General features: G+C 37.2%; 1 protein-coding gene across 1 annotated transcript in view; it reads left to right on the forward strand.

The window, feature by feature from the left end:
- Positions 1–16,206, forward strand: part of LOC135466519 (CSC1-like protein 2) — a 43,001-nt gene that overhangs the window by 11,916 nt on the left and 14,879 nt on the right. Inside the window, 12 exon segments of the mRNA XM_064744043.1 lie at positions 4,502–4,537; positions 7,107–7,194; positions 8,302–8,339; positions 9,817–9,830; positions 9,833–9,955; positions 10,441–10,489; positions 11,170–11,278; positions 12,132–12,205; positions 12,549–12,629; positions 14,535–14,661; positions 14,970–15,103; positions 15,760–15,889. Coding sequence (XP_064600113.1) covers positions 4,502–4,537; positions 7,107–7,194; positions 8,302–8,339; positions 9,817–9,830; positions 9,833–9,955; positions 10,441–10,489; positions 11,170–11,278; positions 12,132–12,205; positions 12,549–12,629; positions 14,535–14,661; positions 14,970–15,103; positions 15,760–15,889 — 1,003 coding nt within the window.

Raw genomic sequence — 16,206 nt, forward strand, 5'->3', positions numbered from 1 at the left:
AATATGCATAATTAAAATTTACATAGTTCGTCCAGATTTTGTTAATAAGTTAATGCCATGGCATTTCACAGAAGTCAAGAACAAAATTACAAACCAATCATCATCTAAATTTTATCTTCACATGTCAACACTTTGAAGTCAGGACACTAAGAATTGATTACTGTAATTATGTTAATTAATGTTTACAGAGAATATGGTGTATAATTTCTTGGAACATGTTAGTTTTTTTTTATTTAGTTTGACATTTTTCACGCATGTATTACCGATACGTAAGATAACATTGTATTACCCATATTTGAGATAACATTGTATTACTGATACATAAGATAACAATGTAATACCAGTATATAAGATAACAATGTAATACCAGTATATAAGATAACAATGTAATACCATTATATAAGATAACACACACATATGCAGTAGTTTTATCGGACAAATTGATTACACAAGACTGTTTGACAATAGGCTAATGCAGCCACAGCTCAAACCCTCCCTGTACATTAACACATTAGCTCTAACATGACTGTGGAAACAAATACAGTGTTTATCCATAGGAAAACTGAATACATACTGACCTTGAAATACTCACAGTATGATACTGCTATATTGTGACAAATAATTGATTGTCAAGTAAAAACCAAACTTGATAACTTATGTATTAAAAGTCTGGCAGACATTATACAGGTTATTTATTGCTGGACGTAGTATCTACCAGCCATGTCCATATGTAATCCATGTACATGTATGTAAATTAGATCCTCATTAACTTTCATGAGAAAGTAGCTATATGTAGAACAAGTTTCTGAAAGCACTAGTGTATACAGTAGACATATTGTGTTGGTGGTGGGTGACCTGTGAGGTCAGTACATTATTAATACATTATTATGAGGGTACCCTGCCTTAGCAGGTGATCTCTTCATCTGTATTTTATAAATCATGGCTACAGTTTTGTAAATGCAATTAATTTCCATCATGTTTTGTAAATGTGATGGTGTTCCATGTCATGCGTTATTTTGAGCTCTTTAACAGTAGTTATAGTGTGTTGCATGTTTTTCTCTTATTAATCCCCATTTCTTCCTATTTTAGGTTTGACTGTAGATTTTAGATTGACGTCAGATGAATATCATATAGATATAAGATACACAACCTGATTCCTCTTGTTATATGGGACACATTTTAATTTTAGCTGTTTGCAAAATTCAGGTCTATCAGTTTGACACATTTACATGTGTTTTTTAAAAAGTGCTTATATGAGAAAGATAAAGTTGTATTCTAGGCATTGATGTGTTGCTACATGTAAATTATAACACAATTATTTGTTTTAGAGTTGAATTTTAAGTTTGGTGTCCATTATGAAATTAGAGGAATTAATTCATGCTGTGTTTAATGGGGTGCTAGTGGATTTCCCTCTCACAACAGATGGTGCTGTGGTGAATGAGGACATCTTGTTGTGTGACATCATACACGTTGCATGTTGTGGTTTCTTCTTTGGCGTAAGTAGTCAAATCAATGTGACGTCACGCTGTGGAAGCAGTAAAATGCTCAGTGTCACTATTATGCGTCCCATTATTCGTAATACGTCCCAATTGGGACTTCCGCTGGTATCCCATTATGATTAGCATGTCTGTGAACCTTGTCTTTGTCATGTGTCTCGAGTCCACCTTGTATTGATGTGCTTCCTCCTTACTTTCTGTTTGTGTCTGGAATCATCATTGTGCATGTAGTAAACAACATGACTCATCTGTCGATCACAAGAGACGTGACAACACAGTGCATACTGGGAATGACGACTCAGAGGACGTTCTCATAGTGGACAGGTATCAGCTGCCATGGCGACCTTGAGTGCTGTGTCCTTGATGTTGTAGGGGCACATGCAAAGGGCATTGGTTACTTATTGGGTTGATTGATTTCTCTGCACATGACCATACACAAAAGTTCATTGTCCAGTACCTCATCACCTACATATCATCTTTGTGTACATTTTCTCCCAGTTTGTAGACTCACTTTATATGCACAGTGTGTAGTGTTAAATTTTGTTGCCGCTGTCTTGCACTTGTTTTTCATTGCACCTATGGAAGACTATCAAATGCTTTCGGTACTGTTAAGAGGTACTACCAGTAATTCAAAAAAATAAGACATTTTCATCTCCTAAGTATTCAAGTTTTATGGTTGTTAAAGCATTTTTGTGGACAAAGTCTCTCAAAATTAAGAATGCCCTAAATGTTATGAATATTTCATGTTACAAAAACCTCCTACGTCCATTCTGCTGCTTCAGATATTTGTTAGATCAGTTGTATATATAGCTTCAGAGGCACCATTGACATGTTGTGTATGTACAGAACATAAATGCCAGAGGCCATTCCTTAATACATGTAGTGTATGTCAGGGACATAAAAGCCAGAGGCCATTCCTTAATACATGTAATGTATGTCTAGGACACAAGGCCAGAGGCCATTCCTTAATACATGTAGTGTTTGTCGAGGACACAAGGCCAGAGGCCATTCCGTAATACATGTAATGTATGTTTAGGGCATAATAGCCGTATGTCTAGAGCATAAATGCCAGAGACCATTGCTTAATACACGTAGTGTATGTATAGAGCATAAATGCCAGAGACCATTGCTTAATACACGTAGTGTATGTCTAGGACACAAAGGCCAGAGACCATTGCTTAATACATGTAGTGTATGTCTAGGACACAAAAGCCAGAGACCATTGCTTAATACATGTAGTGTATGTCTAGGGCATAAAGGCCAGAGACCATTGCTTAATACATGTAGTGTATGTCTAGGACACAAGGCCAGAGGCCATTCCTTAATAGATGTAGTGTATGTCTAGGACACAAAAGCCAGAGACCATTGCTTAATACATGTAGTGTATGTCTAGGGCATAAAGGCCAGAGACCATTGCTTAATACATGTAGTGTATGTCTAGGACACAAGGCCAGAGGCCATTCCTTAATAGATGTAGTGTATGTCTAGGACACAAAAGCCAAAGACCATTGCTTAATACATGTAGTGTATGTCTAGGACACAAAAAGCCAGAGACCATTGCTTAATACATGTAGTGTATGTCTAGGGCATAAAGGCCAGAGACCATTGCGTAATACATGTAGTGTATGTCTAGGGCATAAAGGCCAGAGGCCAGTCCTTAATATATGTACTGTATGCCTAGAACATAAACGCAGAAGGTCATTCCTTATGTCAAGTAAATTCAACTATGTATTAAGAAATGCATCTTTTTTATGTGTAGTATAAATATTCTCTGAATGATGCTCAGTGTGCACTTGATTAAAGTATCTCAAGGAAGAACATCAATAGTTTTTACATCTACCTGTTACATAAATCTGTTACATAAACACACATAATGAACAAATACTGAAATAAGAAATTTAGATGTCTGCAAATAAAGTATCCATTTCCACTTTTCTGCCACCTTGTAAGTTCATGTTTTAATGTACAAGTTTTGTCTGTGAAAGGATTCAGTGCAGTGCTTCTTTTCAAGATATTTTAAAGGATTCAATACTGCTTCTTCTCAAGGATTCAATGCTCTGATCCTTCAGAAGGATTCAGTATTGCTTCTTCTCATGGATTTAATGCACTTATCCTTCAGAAGGATTCAGTATTGCTTCTTCTCAAGGATTCAATGCACTGATCCTTCAGAAGGATTCAGTATTGCTTCTTCTCAAGGATTCAATGCACTGATCCTTCAGAAGGATTCAGTATTGCTTCTTCTCAAGAATTTAATGCACTGATCCTTTTAAAAAATTCAGTGTACAGGTTCTTGTAAGGATTTAGCATACTGATTCATTGCATTAATCCTTATCAAGTGTTCAGTTTACAGATTCCTTCATCTAATCTAAATTACCTGGATGCTCTATCACTGGTTAAAAGTTCAGAAATATGAGAAAAATCAGAACTTTGTAATGAAACTATAAGTAGTACACAAGTACACCAGGTATGATTTTTGTCTCTGGCAACACATTACTCTGACACTGTGAGTTGGTGCGCAGAATCGCACCATGAGAATAGGGCTTCTTGGTATTTCGTCTGAATGTTTGCTCAGCATGTTTTAATACTTGTGGGTGAGTGTTTATGTTGAATCCCCCCTTGGTGTTGGAATTGACCTGTGAGCCTTGTACTACATGTATTATAATTTATGTATGTGCGGGTATGTGAGTAGTTATCGGTTTATCAGCATCCTAGTTCGCTAGGCTGTTCACTTACCGTAAACATTTTTACAGTCTACCTATTGGGATATACGTATACTCACAGCTTCAGTATTTATGTATTTCTTGTTTCTGTTTTCCAAGTTTACCTGAGTTTTCTTCCTTTATGTTTCAAAACTCAGGACAATTAAAAATTGAAAACTTTATAACCTTCAAAAATTGCATGTAATCTACTCCTAAATGTAGCTTGTACTGTACTGTAAACATAGTGCTATGTTATGTTCTTTTCTCTGTTTTGTTTTATTGTGTTCATCATATTTTATTTTTCAGAAATCTGTTAACTGAAGGAGAGAACCGATACAATGTGTATGATTTCATTTTTTCACAATGGCATGGGGTTTATATGATCATAGTGTAGAAGCTCATGTCTAAGTATAATATTCAGCCTGCCTGTCTTAACACTAAGCCTGTCAGAGTGAAAGTAAAGTTGAACTTCTTCATAGTATAGCAGTAAAATAAGTTGTCACAATTAGTTGTGAGGATTAAAACTGCGGAGTCCTTCACTTAGCTGTGTTTTAATTTTGCTTTAATTTTGGCTTGTTTTTTGTTCCATTTAATCGCACTCTCAGACAGTTTTAATGTGTTCACATACGTAAAGCTAAATGGGTTATGTACTACATTTTACATGTATACATGTAATTAGGTATAATTTACCAGACTAGAGAACAGTAGTGTAACCTTAGCAACCAGTATAACAGCCTGCTTCATGACTACCTATACTCCCCAGTACTAACTGCTGCTCATGTAGATCTCCTCCCTCTGCGATTAGTTACCCACAGATAAATATTGGGAATTTATAATTATGCCTCATACCTAATAAATGACTATGCCCCTTACCTAAATGATTATGGACTTACCTAAATGATTATATCCCTTACCTACTTGTAAATGATTGTATGCCTTACCTAAATGATCATATCCCTTACCTAAATGATTATGAGTGGCCTTCGTAGCCGAGGGGGGGTACCAAGCCAGCATGGTGCAATGATCTAGGATCCTCTGACCAATACGGTCGCTGTGAGTTCAAGACCAGGTCATGCTGGCTTCCTCTCTGGTGCGGATGGTTGCTAGTTTCTTTTGGGCTCTATCCGGTTTCCACCCACCATAAAGATGGCTGCCGTCGTATAAGTGAAATATATACCAATCAAATAAATAAATAAATCAATGATTATGCCTGAATCTAACTGATTTGGCCCTTTTTGCCCCATATTCAAATGGTTTTGACCCTTATCCAATTTGTTTGGCCCTTATCCAAATGGTTATTCCCCTTACCTAAATGGCTATGCATGTCCATTACCTAAATGATTATGCCTCTTACCTAAACATGCCTCTTACCTAAATGACTGCACCCTTTACGTAAATGGTTATGCTCTTTATTCAAAAAGTTAAGGTAATAAAATACACCTTACATAAATATTATGCCCTTTACCTAAATGACTATGTCCCTTACCTAAATTATTATGCTCCTTACCTAAATGATTATGCCCTTTACCTAAATGGTTATGCTCCTTATCCAAAAAGTTATGCTCCTTATCTGAATGGCTGTACCCCTTACCTAAATGACTATGCCCTCCACTTAACTGACCATGCCCCTTACCTAAATGATTTTGCCCCCTACTTAAATGATTTTGCCCTTACTTAAATGATTATGCCCTACTTAAATGATTATGCCCTTTACATAAATGATTATGCCCCATACCTAATTATGACGTTATTCCTAGCTTGTCCATCATTATCTACTTTTATATACTCTTTTCCACCAGACTAATGTATACATTGGTGTTACCAAATTCTTCCATTTACCTGCTTCATCCATGTTCCGACTTTAGTTAGTTCGCAAGTTAATTAGCCAGAAGTATGCAACTGTGATGGTCTCAAAGGTTAGTCATGTACACGTAAATTGAAGTACAAGCTTTTCCGTATAAATAGGGTATATCTGTGTAAACTGGGCATTATACCCATAATACCCACTTACTAACATCGAAAAAAATGATGAAATAAAGCTCACTATTTGATGGTTTGGGAAGTAATTTTACAACTGAAGATATTATCACTGGTTGTAAATTTTGTGTTTTGTACAGGTATCTATGAAATGCAGGTTACAGGATAGATATATTGAACTATTGCCACAGTCTGCATGTTCTCGCTGCACTTGAAACATTCTACACAGATTTACCAGGCCATGTACTTCTCTTGTACAAGTCATAACTTACCCATTCCTGAATTGGTGTACAAAGTGAAATATTTGTTCTCAAACTTTGGACATTGCTTGTGCTCTTGCAAGAAAGTGTTAGGCTAATCCTTTTGGAACTTATCTATCAATCACGTCCGTCGTGTTGTAATATGAAGCATATAGAGTTCGAGTATGCATGACTGCAAAGAAGTTGTATTCCATGATATACTCTTTCCTTGTCCGCTGACATTTAGTTTATGTAAAAATAAAGCAATATGTTCATGAGTACAAACATTTGTAGCTATTACTGCATACCTGTTCTTTAGAAAGTCACTTCTTGCTGCAGAGATCTACATTTATGTTAATGTCGTGATTGCCTCTCATTTTGTGGGATGTCTTTTTGTTATCAGGATTCTTTCACTGTATAGAGCAATTTGGAATTGGATGAGGAGTTTTCTTTTGAGATCAAGTCACAACTGCATGCTTACATTTGATATAGTGGTCTTTTGGGGAAATGAAACTCTGGTACAATGAAACACTGAGTAAAGTCAGACCACCTGACTGGTTGTGAAGTTTTAACCTGCTAATTCTCAGAGGGAAATGCGGCAATATTTGGCTTTGGTGAAGGGGGTGAGGGCGTGGTATGTTATTGCCTCCCATCCCCAAGAACAATGTCACTCACACACCACTTATCATTTCTAGGTGGACCACCTTGTTCTATGGGGATCACGATCGCCACAGCATTGGCTCGCAAGAATCCTTGGATACCACCTTACGAATGCAGGACAAGGTATGATCTGTAATGTACTTATACAGATGTGTCAGGTATATACTCTGTCAGAACAGTTTCATCTGCTCTGAGCCACGGCTCAACTTCATCAAATAACTGTATCCTGAATAAACTATTGAGCAGTTCCACTTGTACATGTGAACACTCAGGCAAGATAAGCCATCACTTACGTGTGTGCATACCTGGATCGGAGGTACCTTATGTGACGAACACAAGTGGTAAATCTACAACTGTTGTATGGTAATGTACTGGAAAAATAATAAGGCCTTGTGAAACATGTTCCTTTTAGAAATCACTGTATCACTTAAAGGTTAAATTGATTGTTGGATTGAATAATTGATAATGAACATATTAAAAAGTAGAAAAACTGAATTTGTTAGTTGATACCTCCTCAAGCAGCATGTCAGACAGTGAGTAGGGATGGTTTGCTTATTTTGTCTAGACAATTATTGTATGTATCAGGTGTATAATACAGGTCTCCAAGCTTGACAAGCTTGTTCGTGGAACCTGCATAATGCTTGCACAAGTAGATGAATAATGTGAATGGAAATGATTATGCAAGGGTTTGTTCTCCTGATTCCACCTGGTTTCATTTGAAATCAGATCTAATTTTCACCTGTACTTTTTACGTTTCATTCTTCTCAAAGAGACAAAACACTCATTCATTGTGTGTCAAGTAAGGGATCAAAGCCATCCACCCAATCAAAATCAGTATTTCATAAAACGAATAATATTAATTGTACATGCAGGGTCAAGTCTGACATACTTCCTGTTTTCATTGTGAAGCATGATATAAAACATCAGACAAATCTAGGTTCCTCCACTCGGGCACAGGGAACTGGTTTTGTATAACCTCTTTGTAAAGTATACGATGCTTCCCTGAAAAGAAGAAACCGTAACATTCAGGAAAAATTCAGGAAAATTAAAGAAATGATTTCATTCTAGTTGATAGTTTATTTGGACAGTGCTTTGTTTCCATGGTTAAAACCAGTGTACAAGCTGATGCATTACCTGCTAGCAGCTGTTCATGTATCTGTTTTAAACGGTACATTCTGTGATCACTCTATGCAAGGCTAATTGTTGTCATGTATTCTGTCTCTTTCTCAGGGTATCTTGGCATGGATTCCTGCCTTCTTCCGTATCAAGTACGTATCTTCAGTTGGTTGCAAAGAATTGAGCTTTAAACATTTGCATCATTAAAAAACAGAGAAAACTTTTGAAGCTTTCTTTCTGAGTAAGAATTATCGATAAACCACCTCTATCCACACATGTATTGAGCAATGTTTATACAATAAAGGGAAGTAACTCTGACAGGTACTACAAAACTCATCATCCCAGAATAACATCTCAAAACTGGCACATGTGTCATGCTCTCATCAGTCAGACAATACACATTATCAGGGCTGTGCTGTATTCACATGTACATAGCTGCTTCCATACACATAGGAAGGGGGCGGGGAGAGAAATCTGGTAATTTAATATAAATCTATATGTAGCACTAACATGCGATTATGTCTATTATGTATGTGTCATAGATTGTTACTGAAGACTGTGTACGATGCATGGGCATTGCCTCACATTTTCTAAATGTACCATCTGGGAAACTGCCTGGACCCTCTGCATATTAAGTGTACGATGCATCGGCATTGCCTCACATTTTCTAAATGTGCCATCTGGGAAACTGTCTGGACCCTCTGCATATTAAGTGTACGATGCATGGTCATTGCCTCACATTTTCCAAATGTACCATCTGGGAAACTGCCCGGACACTCTGCATATTAAGTGTACGATGCATGGGCATTGCTTCACATTTTCTAAATGTACCATATGGGAAACTGCCCGGACACTCTGCATATTAAGTGTACGATGCATGGGCATTGCTTTACATTTTCTAAATGTACCATCTGGGAAACTGCCCGGACACTCTGCATATTAAGTGTACGATGCATGGGCATTGCTTCACATTTTCTAAATGTACCATCTGGGAAACTGCCGGACACTCTGCATATTAAGTGTACGATGCATGGGCATTGCTTCACATTTTCTAAATGTACCATCTGAGAAACTGCCCGGACACTCTGCATATTAAGTGTACGATGCATGGTCATTGCTTTCACATTTTCTAAATGTACCATCTGGGAAACTACCAAAACACTCTGCATATTAAGTGTACGATGCATGGTCATTGCTTCCACATTTTCTAAATGTACCATCTGGGAAACTACCAAAACACTCTGCATATTAAGTGTACAATGCATGGTCATTGCTTCCACATTTTCTAAATATACCATCTGGGAAACTGTCTGGACCCTCTACATATTAAGTGTATGATGCATGGTCATTGCTTCCACATTTTCCAAATGTACCATCTGGGAAACTGTCTGGACACTCTGCATATTAAGTGTACGATGCATGGACATTGCTTCACATTTTCTATATGTACCATCTGGGAAACTGCCCGGTCACTCTGCATATTAAGTGTATATAAAATATGTAAAGCTTTACATCAGATCAACAATGTTTCTACCTTCAATAGATATTAAGATTTAAAAAAAAAATTGATTCCTTATTCATCCAGTTTATATGGAGAAATATTCTGTATTTCCTTGTGTTTGTTTGCAGAGATGCGGACATCCTGAGAAGTGTGGTCATGATGCTATTCAGTATATCCAGTTTCAGAGATACCTATTGGTGTACCTGGCCGTGGTGTGCATCATCTCTGTTGCTGTCATTCTGCCTGTCAATATATCAGACAGTAACTGTAAGTAACACAAACTCCCTTAAATCCCAAGAACACAAGGTCCCGAAAATAACATTGATTATTGAAATTGAGGGCTTTCGTGGCTCAGTTGGTTAGCACGCTAGTGCAGCGTAATGATCCAGGAGCCTCTCACTAATTTGGTCGCTGCGAGTTCAAGTCCAGCTCATGTTGGATCCCTCTCTGGCTGTGCGTGGGAAGGTCTTACAGCAACTTGTGGATGGTCGTGGGTTTCCCCACCATAATGCTGGCTGCCATTATTGTTAAGTACGGCATAAAATGACAATCAAATAAATAAATCAATAAATTATTGAAATTGTAAAGAATTCAGTTAAACCAGGATCAATGGCCTGGGAACATATTGCAGAGTAACTATTTTGCACATTCACTGGATCCTCTGGATGCGGAATTTTGAAGAGAGTAGGGAAGTTTTAGTTGATTGGTTGAAATTTGATAATTTTCAGTCTCCTGATTTCTTTTGTTCACAGCAAGTGGATCTGAATTTGGAGATACAACCATCAGCAATGTCAGACCTGAGTATGTACATACATATATATGTTCATCTCAAAATGTTATGCTTACATTCTCTTTACATAGTCTTGTGTACTGCTTCAGCATTTATATCTTATAAAATGGATTATCAAAGATAATCAAAGATGAAATAATATCTCACACTTAACATTTGCCCTCTCTACAGGAATAAGGACTTGAAAGTTTGAGAGATTTTCGACATAGTAGCCATGAAGATTTCTTTATTACTGAATTTGGTATTCAAATGATCTAAACTTGGTGTTGTTGTATATCCAAATGACATTTAAACAGACAGTACTTTTACATAGCGTTTGTGTGTAATGAATAAGATTTATTCATTTCACAAAAATCAAACAGAGCCATTCCTGGCTCATATGACTGTAATATCATTTTGCGCCCAGTAGTATATAACCAGTGAGATTGTGTGTTCTAGTCCCCCTACTGCTGGCTTCATTGGGACTATAATTCAAGAAGTTTGTCAAGTACTTTCCTTTCAGACTGCACTTGTTATCTCACATGTTTTATTGGTAGAGAAACACACTATTCAAATACCAAAGTAAGCAAATGACTTAATAGAAGTCAACATAGTAAAGTGGTAAAGTGGCACCACACCTCCTGTATGGCCTCTCCATGTAATGTTGGGACATATGCGCCAGTATTTGTGTACACTGATAAGGTTATTGCAGATCGCCGTTGCTGTGGATCCACGCTGTGTTTGCTGTGGTCTATTTACTGATTGCTGTCTACTTTATGAGGAGATTCTCCACTAATCTGGAGTACGAGGAAGATGAGCAGGTAAGCCAATTTAGGATTTAGGTTGACAGCTGGAAAGATAAGGTAAATACCCTAATTCCCCAACCTTTTTGCATATGAAAGAGCTACTTTCAGTGTAATTTAGTCACATTTTTAATTTAATTTTGGGTACAAAACTACATTGGGTGGATTGGCCAGTTTCAAAGCTTCAAAAAAATTATAATTTTCAGTCTAAACAGAATAGCCTTCAGAAGATGCTTGAATAAACACCTTGCAAACATGTGAAAAGGTTGAAGAATTACAATAGTGCATTTTTAGGGGTAAACAAAAAAAACGCCATGAAATGTCACGTCTAGTGGTGAAATGTACATAGTCTAGTACTAAAACCTACATAGTCTAGTACTAAAACCTACATAGTCAAGTAGTAAATCTTGCCTTCCCTGCAAACCTTAACACACCTATCTGAAATTAATAGACCTCCACAGAACCAGCAAAATGTGCAACTTACATGTTGTCATGGACAAAATTTTCAGTTTTTGACTACTTCTGGCTTTTCAAAGTTTTTAGGTCAAGAACGTGGAATATGTACCTGGCTTATATCAGTACTATATTGTATAGTCACATGGCAAATGAGAAAGCAAACTTAGTGTAAAACACTTGAAGTCAAGTAGTTAAGCTAGGAGGGGTTTACTTATAGTGATAATGATATTGTGTGATGTCGAAAATGAAAAACTTCCTGTCATTCTCACCTTGGTGTTCTAGTTTTATTCTGCAATGTCAGATAGAACTGACTCCCCTAGAATGGTCGGACATGCTCTGCAAACAGTTCTCTATGTGCAGTATTATCTGCCTTAGGTTTTGTCCAGAAAACAACCTCAGTATTCTTAATTTTCAGGTCTCAAAAACTCTGATGGTGTCAAATATTCCAAAGGACAAGTGCTTCAGAAGTGTTGTTTTACAGCATTTCACGTAAGTGCAGATTGATTAGCTCTCTTACGGTGATAAACATGGCTTAAGACCCTGCTTAGTAGATTTGAATGTTTGCTCTTGTATGTACATGTAAGAACTGTGAGTCCACAACCCATCCTTTTCACAAAATAAGGTGTCAAAACGATAAATGAACAAACAGATGGATTGTTAACTGCACCAAACAGCTGTGTAAGTGATTGTATCACGGGCTTTTTGTGTGAGGTCAGAGCGATTGTAAATTTAGCCTTGCTTTGTATTTGCAAAATAAATCCCTCTACTGCTGTGATAACTCAGAAATGCTGAGGATATGGAGACTGTAATGGTTGTATATTTGTGTTGACAGGGAGGCTTATCCTGAGGCTGTGATCATTGATGTACAGTTTGCCTACAACATCACTAAACTGGTCTCTCTGGATAGCAGTCGGTGAGTCTGAATCTGTTGTCATGGTAATGTAGTTGTTCTTATGTACACTCACTCATCATGTAGTTAGTGGATATACGTGTTGATAAACACACATGTTGTTTGTGTTTTATATCACCAAATGATCTAATCAGCCAGATTGGATCTTGGTTTACTGCAGATAATATTAGAATTATTTTGTCCAGTTAGGTTTAAAAGAATTGAGTTAATCTGAATTGATAAAAAAAAACTTAAAACCATTGACTGTAACAATAAATACGGTAGTATTGATGGTCCTTGTAATTAAATGTAAATATTTTTTTCAGTGTCTCTCATTTTTTAATTTTTTTTAATTCAAGTAAATACATTCTGATCGTAGGCTATAAATGTATGTGCAGGTCAAAGACTTGTGTGGGATTTTATTGCGCATAAAATTGATGACTACAGCGAGTTTAACCAATGATTTTAAAAAGTGTATCCCAAGATAGTTGTGATTTTGGTAAGTGGACATAGCTGGGGGGCAGTGGGGTCTCAGGTGTGTTTTCACAGGATTGTATGTACCTGTGACAGTACAATACACACACACTAACGCTTCACTGAACATCCATCTGTTAGATCTAGTAGAATCGTATGGTGTGCCGAGTGACGAATATGTGTTTAGCCTAAAGTAAATAAATACCTTTATGAGTTTTAGAAAGCTAATTTACAAATATAAATACAACACTTCACTGCTTCACCTTGCAGCAATTAGGTTCAGCTTTACAGGTTTGCCCTTGTTGGTGTAAGAAAATCCATTTTCATGCAGTTTGCTTTTATCAGAACTTGTGATGACACCTTTCCAGTGTAGGCCTTGATTATCTAACAGTAGCGTTTGTTATATGGTTGTTATATGGAAGTCTGGGAGGTGGAGGTGCCAAACTAGAGTATAACCTATTGCTTATTCAGATATAAACGGCTGAGTTATATTGATATCATGGCTATTCCCAGCCTTTCCCACAGCTCTGGGTATAGCCTTTGAAGTTTCAACACAGTTTAGGAAACCTGTCAATTACAGCAGAGTCCCGATCAAAGCACCTGATGTTTTGTCAATTGTTTTTAATTCTGATGGGTTATGTGTGTTGCGTAAACCACTGAAATACATGACTACATGGCTTGACTGAACTGGATAAGTAGTACTGTCCAAAGCGGTCTCCCAAAAATACATACATTTCACTGGGCACGTGGCTGTATGTAAATTAATGGACCTTCATCTGCTAGTCTAGATTTGCCAGGAGATTTCACGTTTCAAGGGGCAAGTCAATGAAAATAAATGCATCCATTTGGTCAGTATTGAAATTGGTAAGCTGTCAGTTACCTGTGGACATTTACGTGCATGTGACTCTGAGTTCTCAGTCCGGTTGAACTGAAGGTACCCAATTCGAGAAGGAGAGAAAATAGAATTCTTCTGAAATGGGAGGAGAGTTTCGATTGTAATGAAATAACACAAGCGTGAGAAGTGGCAAACTCCAGTGATATTTTAAGAGAGCTTGACGACTGATACTTACCAATGAGACCTGTGTCGTTGAAGTACCTTTGTATGCCAATTTCTCATACGTTATGCTGCCCTCAACTCAGTGCCCAAGTAACTGACAGAGTGAATTTTAAATCATTTTCCACAAGTTATTTCACGGGTCAAAAAGAAAAAATAAATTTTGACGACGGACCGACCCAGCCTTGAGAACAATGGCTTGTTTCGCGCAACAAGCAATGTTTTAATGACAGTCTAGATGGACTACTGGGTGTGTAATCACCTCTTCCTCAGTCCATGCCTGGTTAGTCTACCCTATGTGACGAGGACCAGCAGCCTGACCGTAATCTGAAATTTGTGGCTAAATTCTACGTGATTTATGGTAATTCTTATGAGCTAATTTTTGTTCCTGTCTTTTTCAGCCAAAGAGCATCAGAGGCGAGGAAAATGTCAGAGTTAATGTTTAAAAAGTCTGAGGTTCGCCCAGGGATTCATCCATACACATGTGGTCGTTGCTGTTGCTGTAGCTCATGCTGTGGCTGTAGGGAGGTGAGCCTTCATTTCATTTCTCATTGACCTAGCCTTCATGAAATCCGTGTGATTAACCTGTCAATCATTTCCATGCATATTTATGCAGGCAGATGTGTTAAATCCACTTTTACAAAACCCAAAAGGTCACGTTCCTTGTAACTTTTTGTAAATTATGACTAGGTTATTGTGCCATAAGGTGACATGAATTACAAGGAAAGTAATAAGAAAGTTTTCTGAAAGTGGGCCTTGGCATTTGAGTTGACTTCTCTCGCCCAAATGATTTGGGACCACTTTACAAAAATGTCCACGCAATATTTATGTTGTAGGCCGATGCCATAGAATACTACACGGAGGAGGAAAGGCTATTGAAGGAGGCGTGTGAATCAGAGAAGGCGCAAGCATTCCAGGAGCCATTAGGCATAGCCTTCATCAGCTTTGATGCTGACCATATGGCAGCAAGGTATCGGTCACATCTCTTCATGACTACATTTGCTGTCAGCTTATAGTGTATAATGCTGAAATTGTACCCTTATTATTCTCCAGTTGCCTGATTTTAGACTTTTTTGTTTAAAATTTGAAAAACAAAAAGCAGCTGATTTCATGAGAACAGGTCATTGGTAATGCAATTTGGAGGTAGGGAGAGGCATTTTCATACTTTTTTGAGAAATTTCAGACATTTTTCTGACCATCATTTTTTTCCCATGCCTGCTTATTGGAGAAGAATTAGTAACTCAGTGGTACACTTTTTTTTATTACTTTAATTTGTCAAATAAAGTAAGTCAGTTTGGAGTTCTTCTTTGTTCTATGTCAGCTGATGAAAAATATAGGAATTTTAAGGAAATTAGCATTGAAATAAATATGAAAAAACTTCATTTTACTTCTATCAAAACCTTTATGAAAACTTCACAGAAAGGCCCCTTTTTACATCGCTGGTTAAAGTTAATCTCCCAACAAACAGATTAAGCCCAAAGCTTGAATTATGACAAAACATGTTACCTAATAATAATAATAATAATTTTACAAACACGATAACTGTTTGTCCACTAAATATCACACTCTGTATTAGTACAGTTATTGGGACAAGCCCGTAAATCTGATACATGTTGATTGTTGCAGGATTAGGGCGGACTTCCGAGCCTCGTGTAAAGGGGCACATAACCCTCAGATATCCAGCGTCTACTCTGAGCTCAACGTGGCCAACTGGGCCATGAAGTATGCCCCAGCACCCGAGAATATTTACTGGCAAGTAATGGTAGTAAACATTGTATCATACTTGAAGTTTGAAGATATAAGTATACATCACATGTAAGTCCTGACAGTGAACAATTTATTTACATATACAGTAGTTCAGTCAGGGCGAATGAAAAAAAATGCACATATCTACACTTCTAGACAATGACTCTTCATATAATAAGGCCCTATTCCTTTACCTGTGTTTTGTGCATTTGTATAATTTATAGCATATTTAAATCTATGTTGGCTAAACCAGCCATTCATCAGATATTCATGAATTTCATCTTGCATGCGACATTACGGTTCAGGTTGTTGTAACACCTTCACCAA

This window comes from Liolophura sinensis, chromosome 6 (genome assembly GCF_032854445.1).
Source record: "Liolophura sinensis isolate JHLJ2023 chromosome 6, CUHK_Ljap_v2, whole genome shotgun sequence".
Lineage (NCBI taxonomy): Eukaryota > Metazoa > Mollusca > Polyplacophora > Chitonida > Chitonidae > Liolophura > Liolophura sinensis.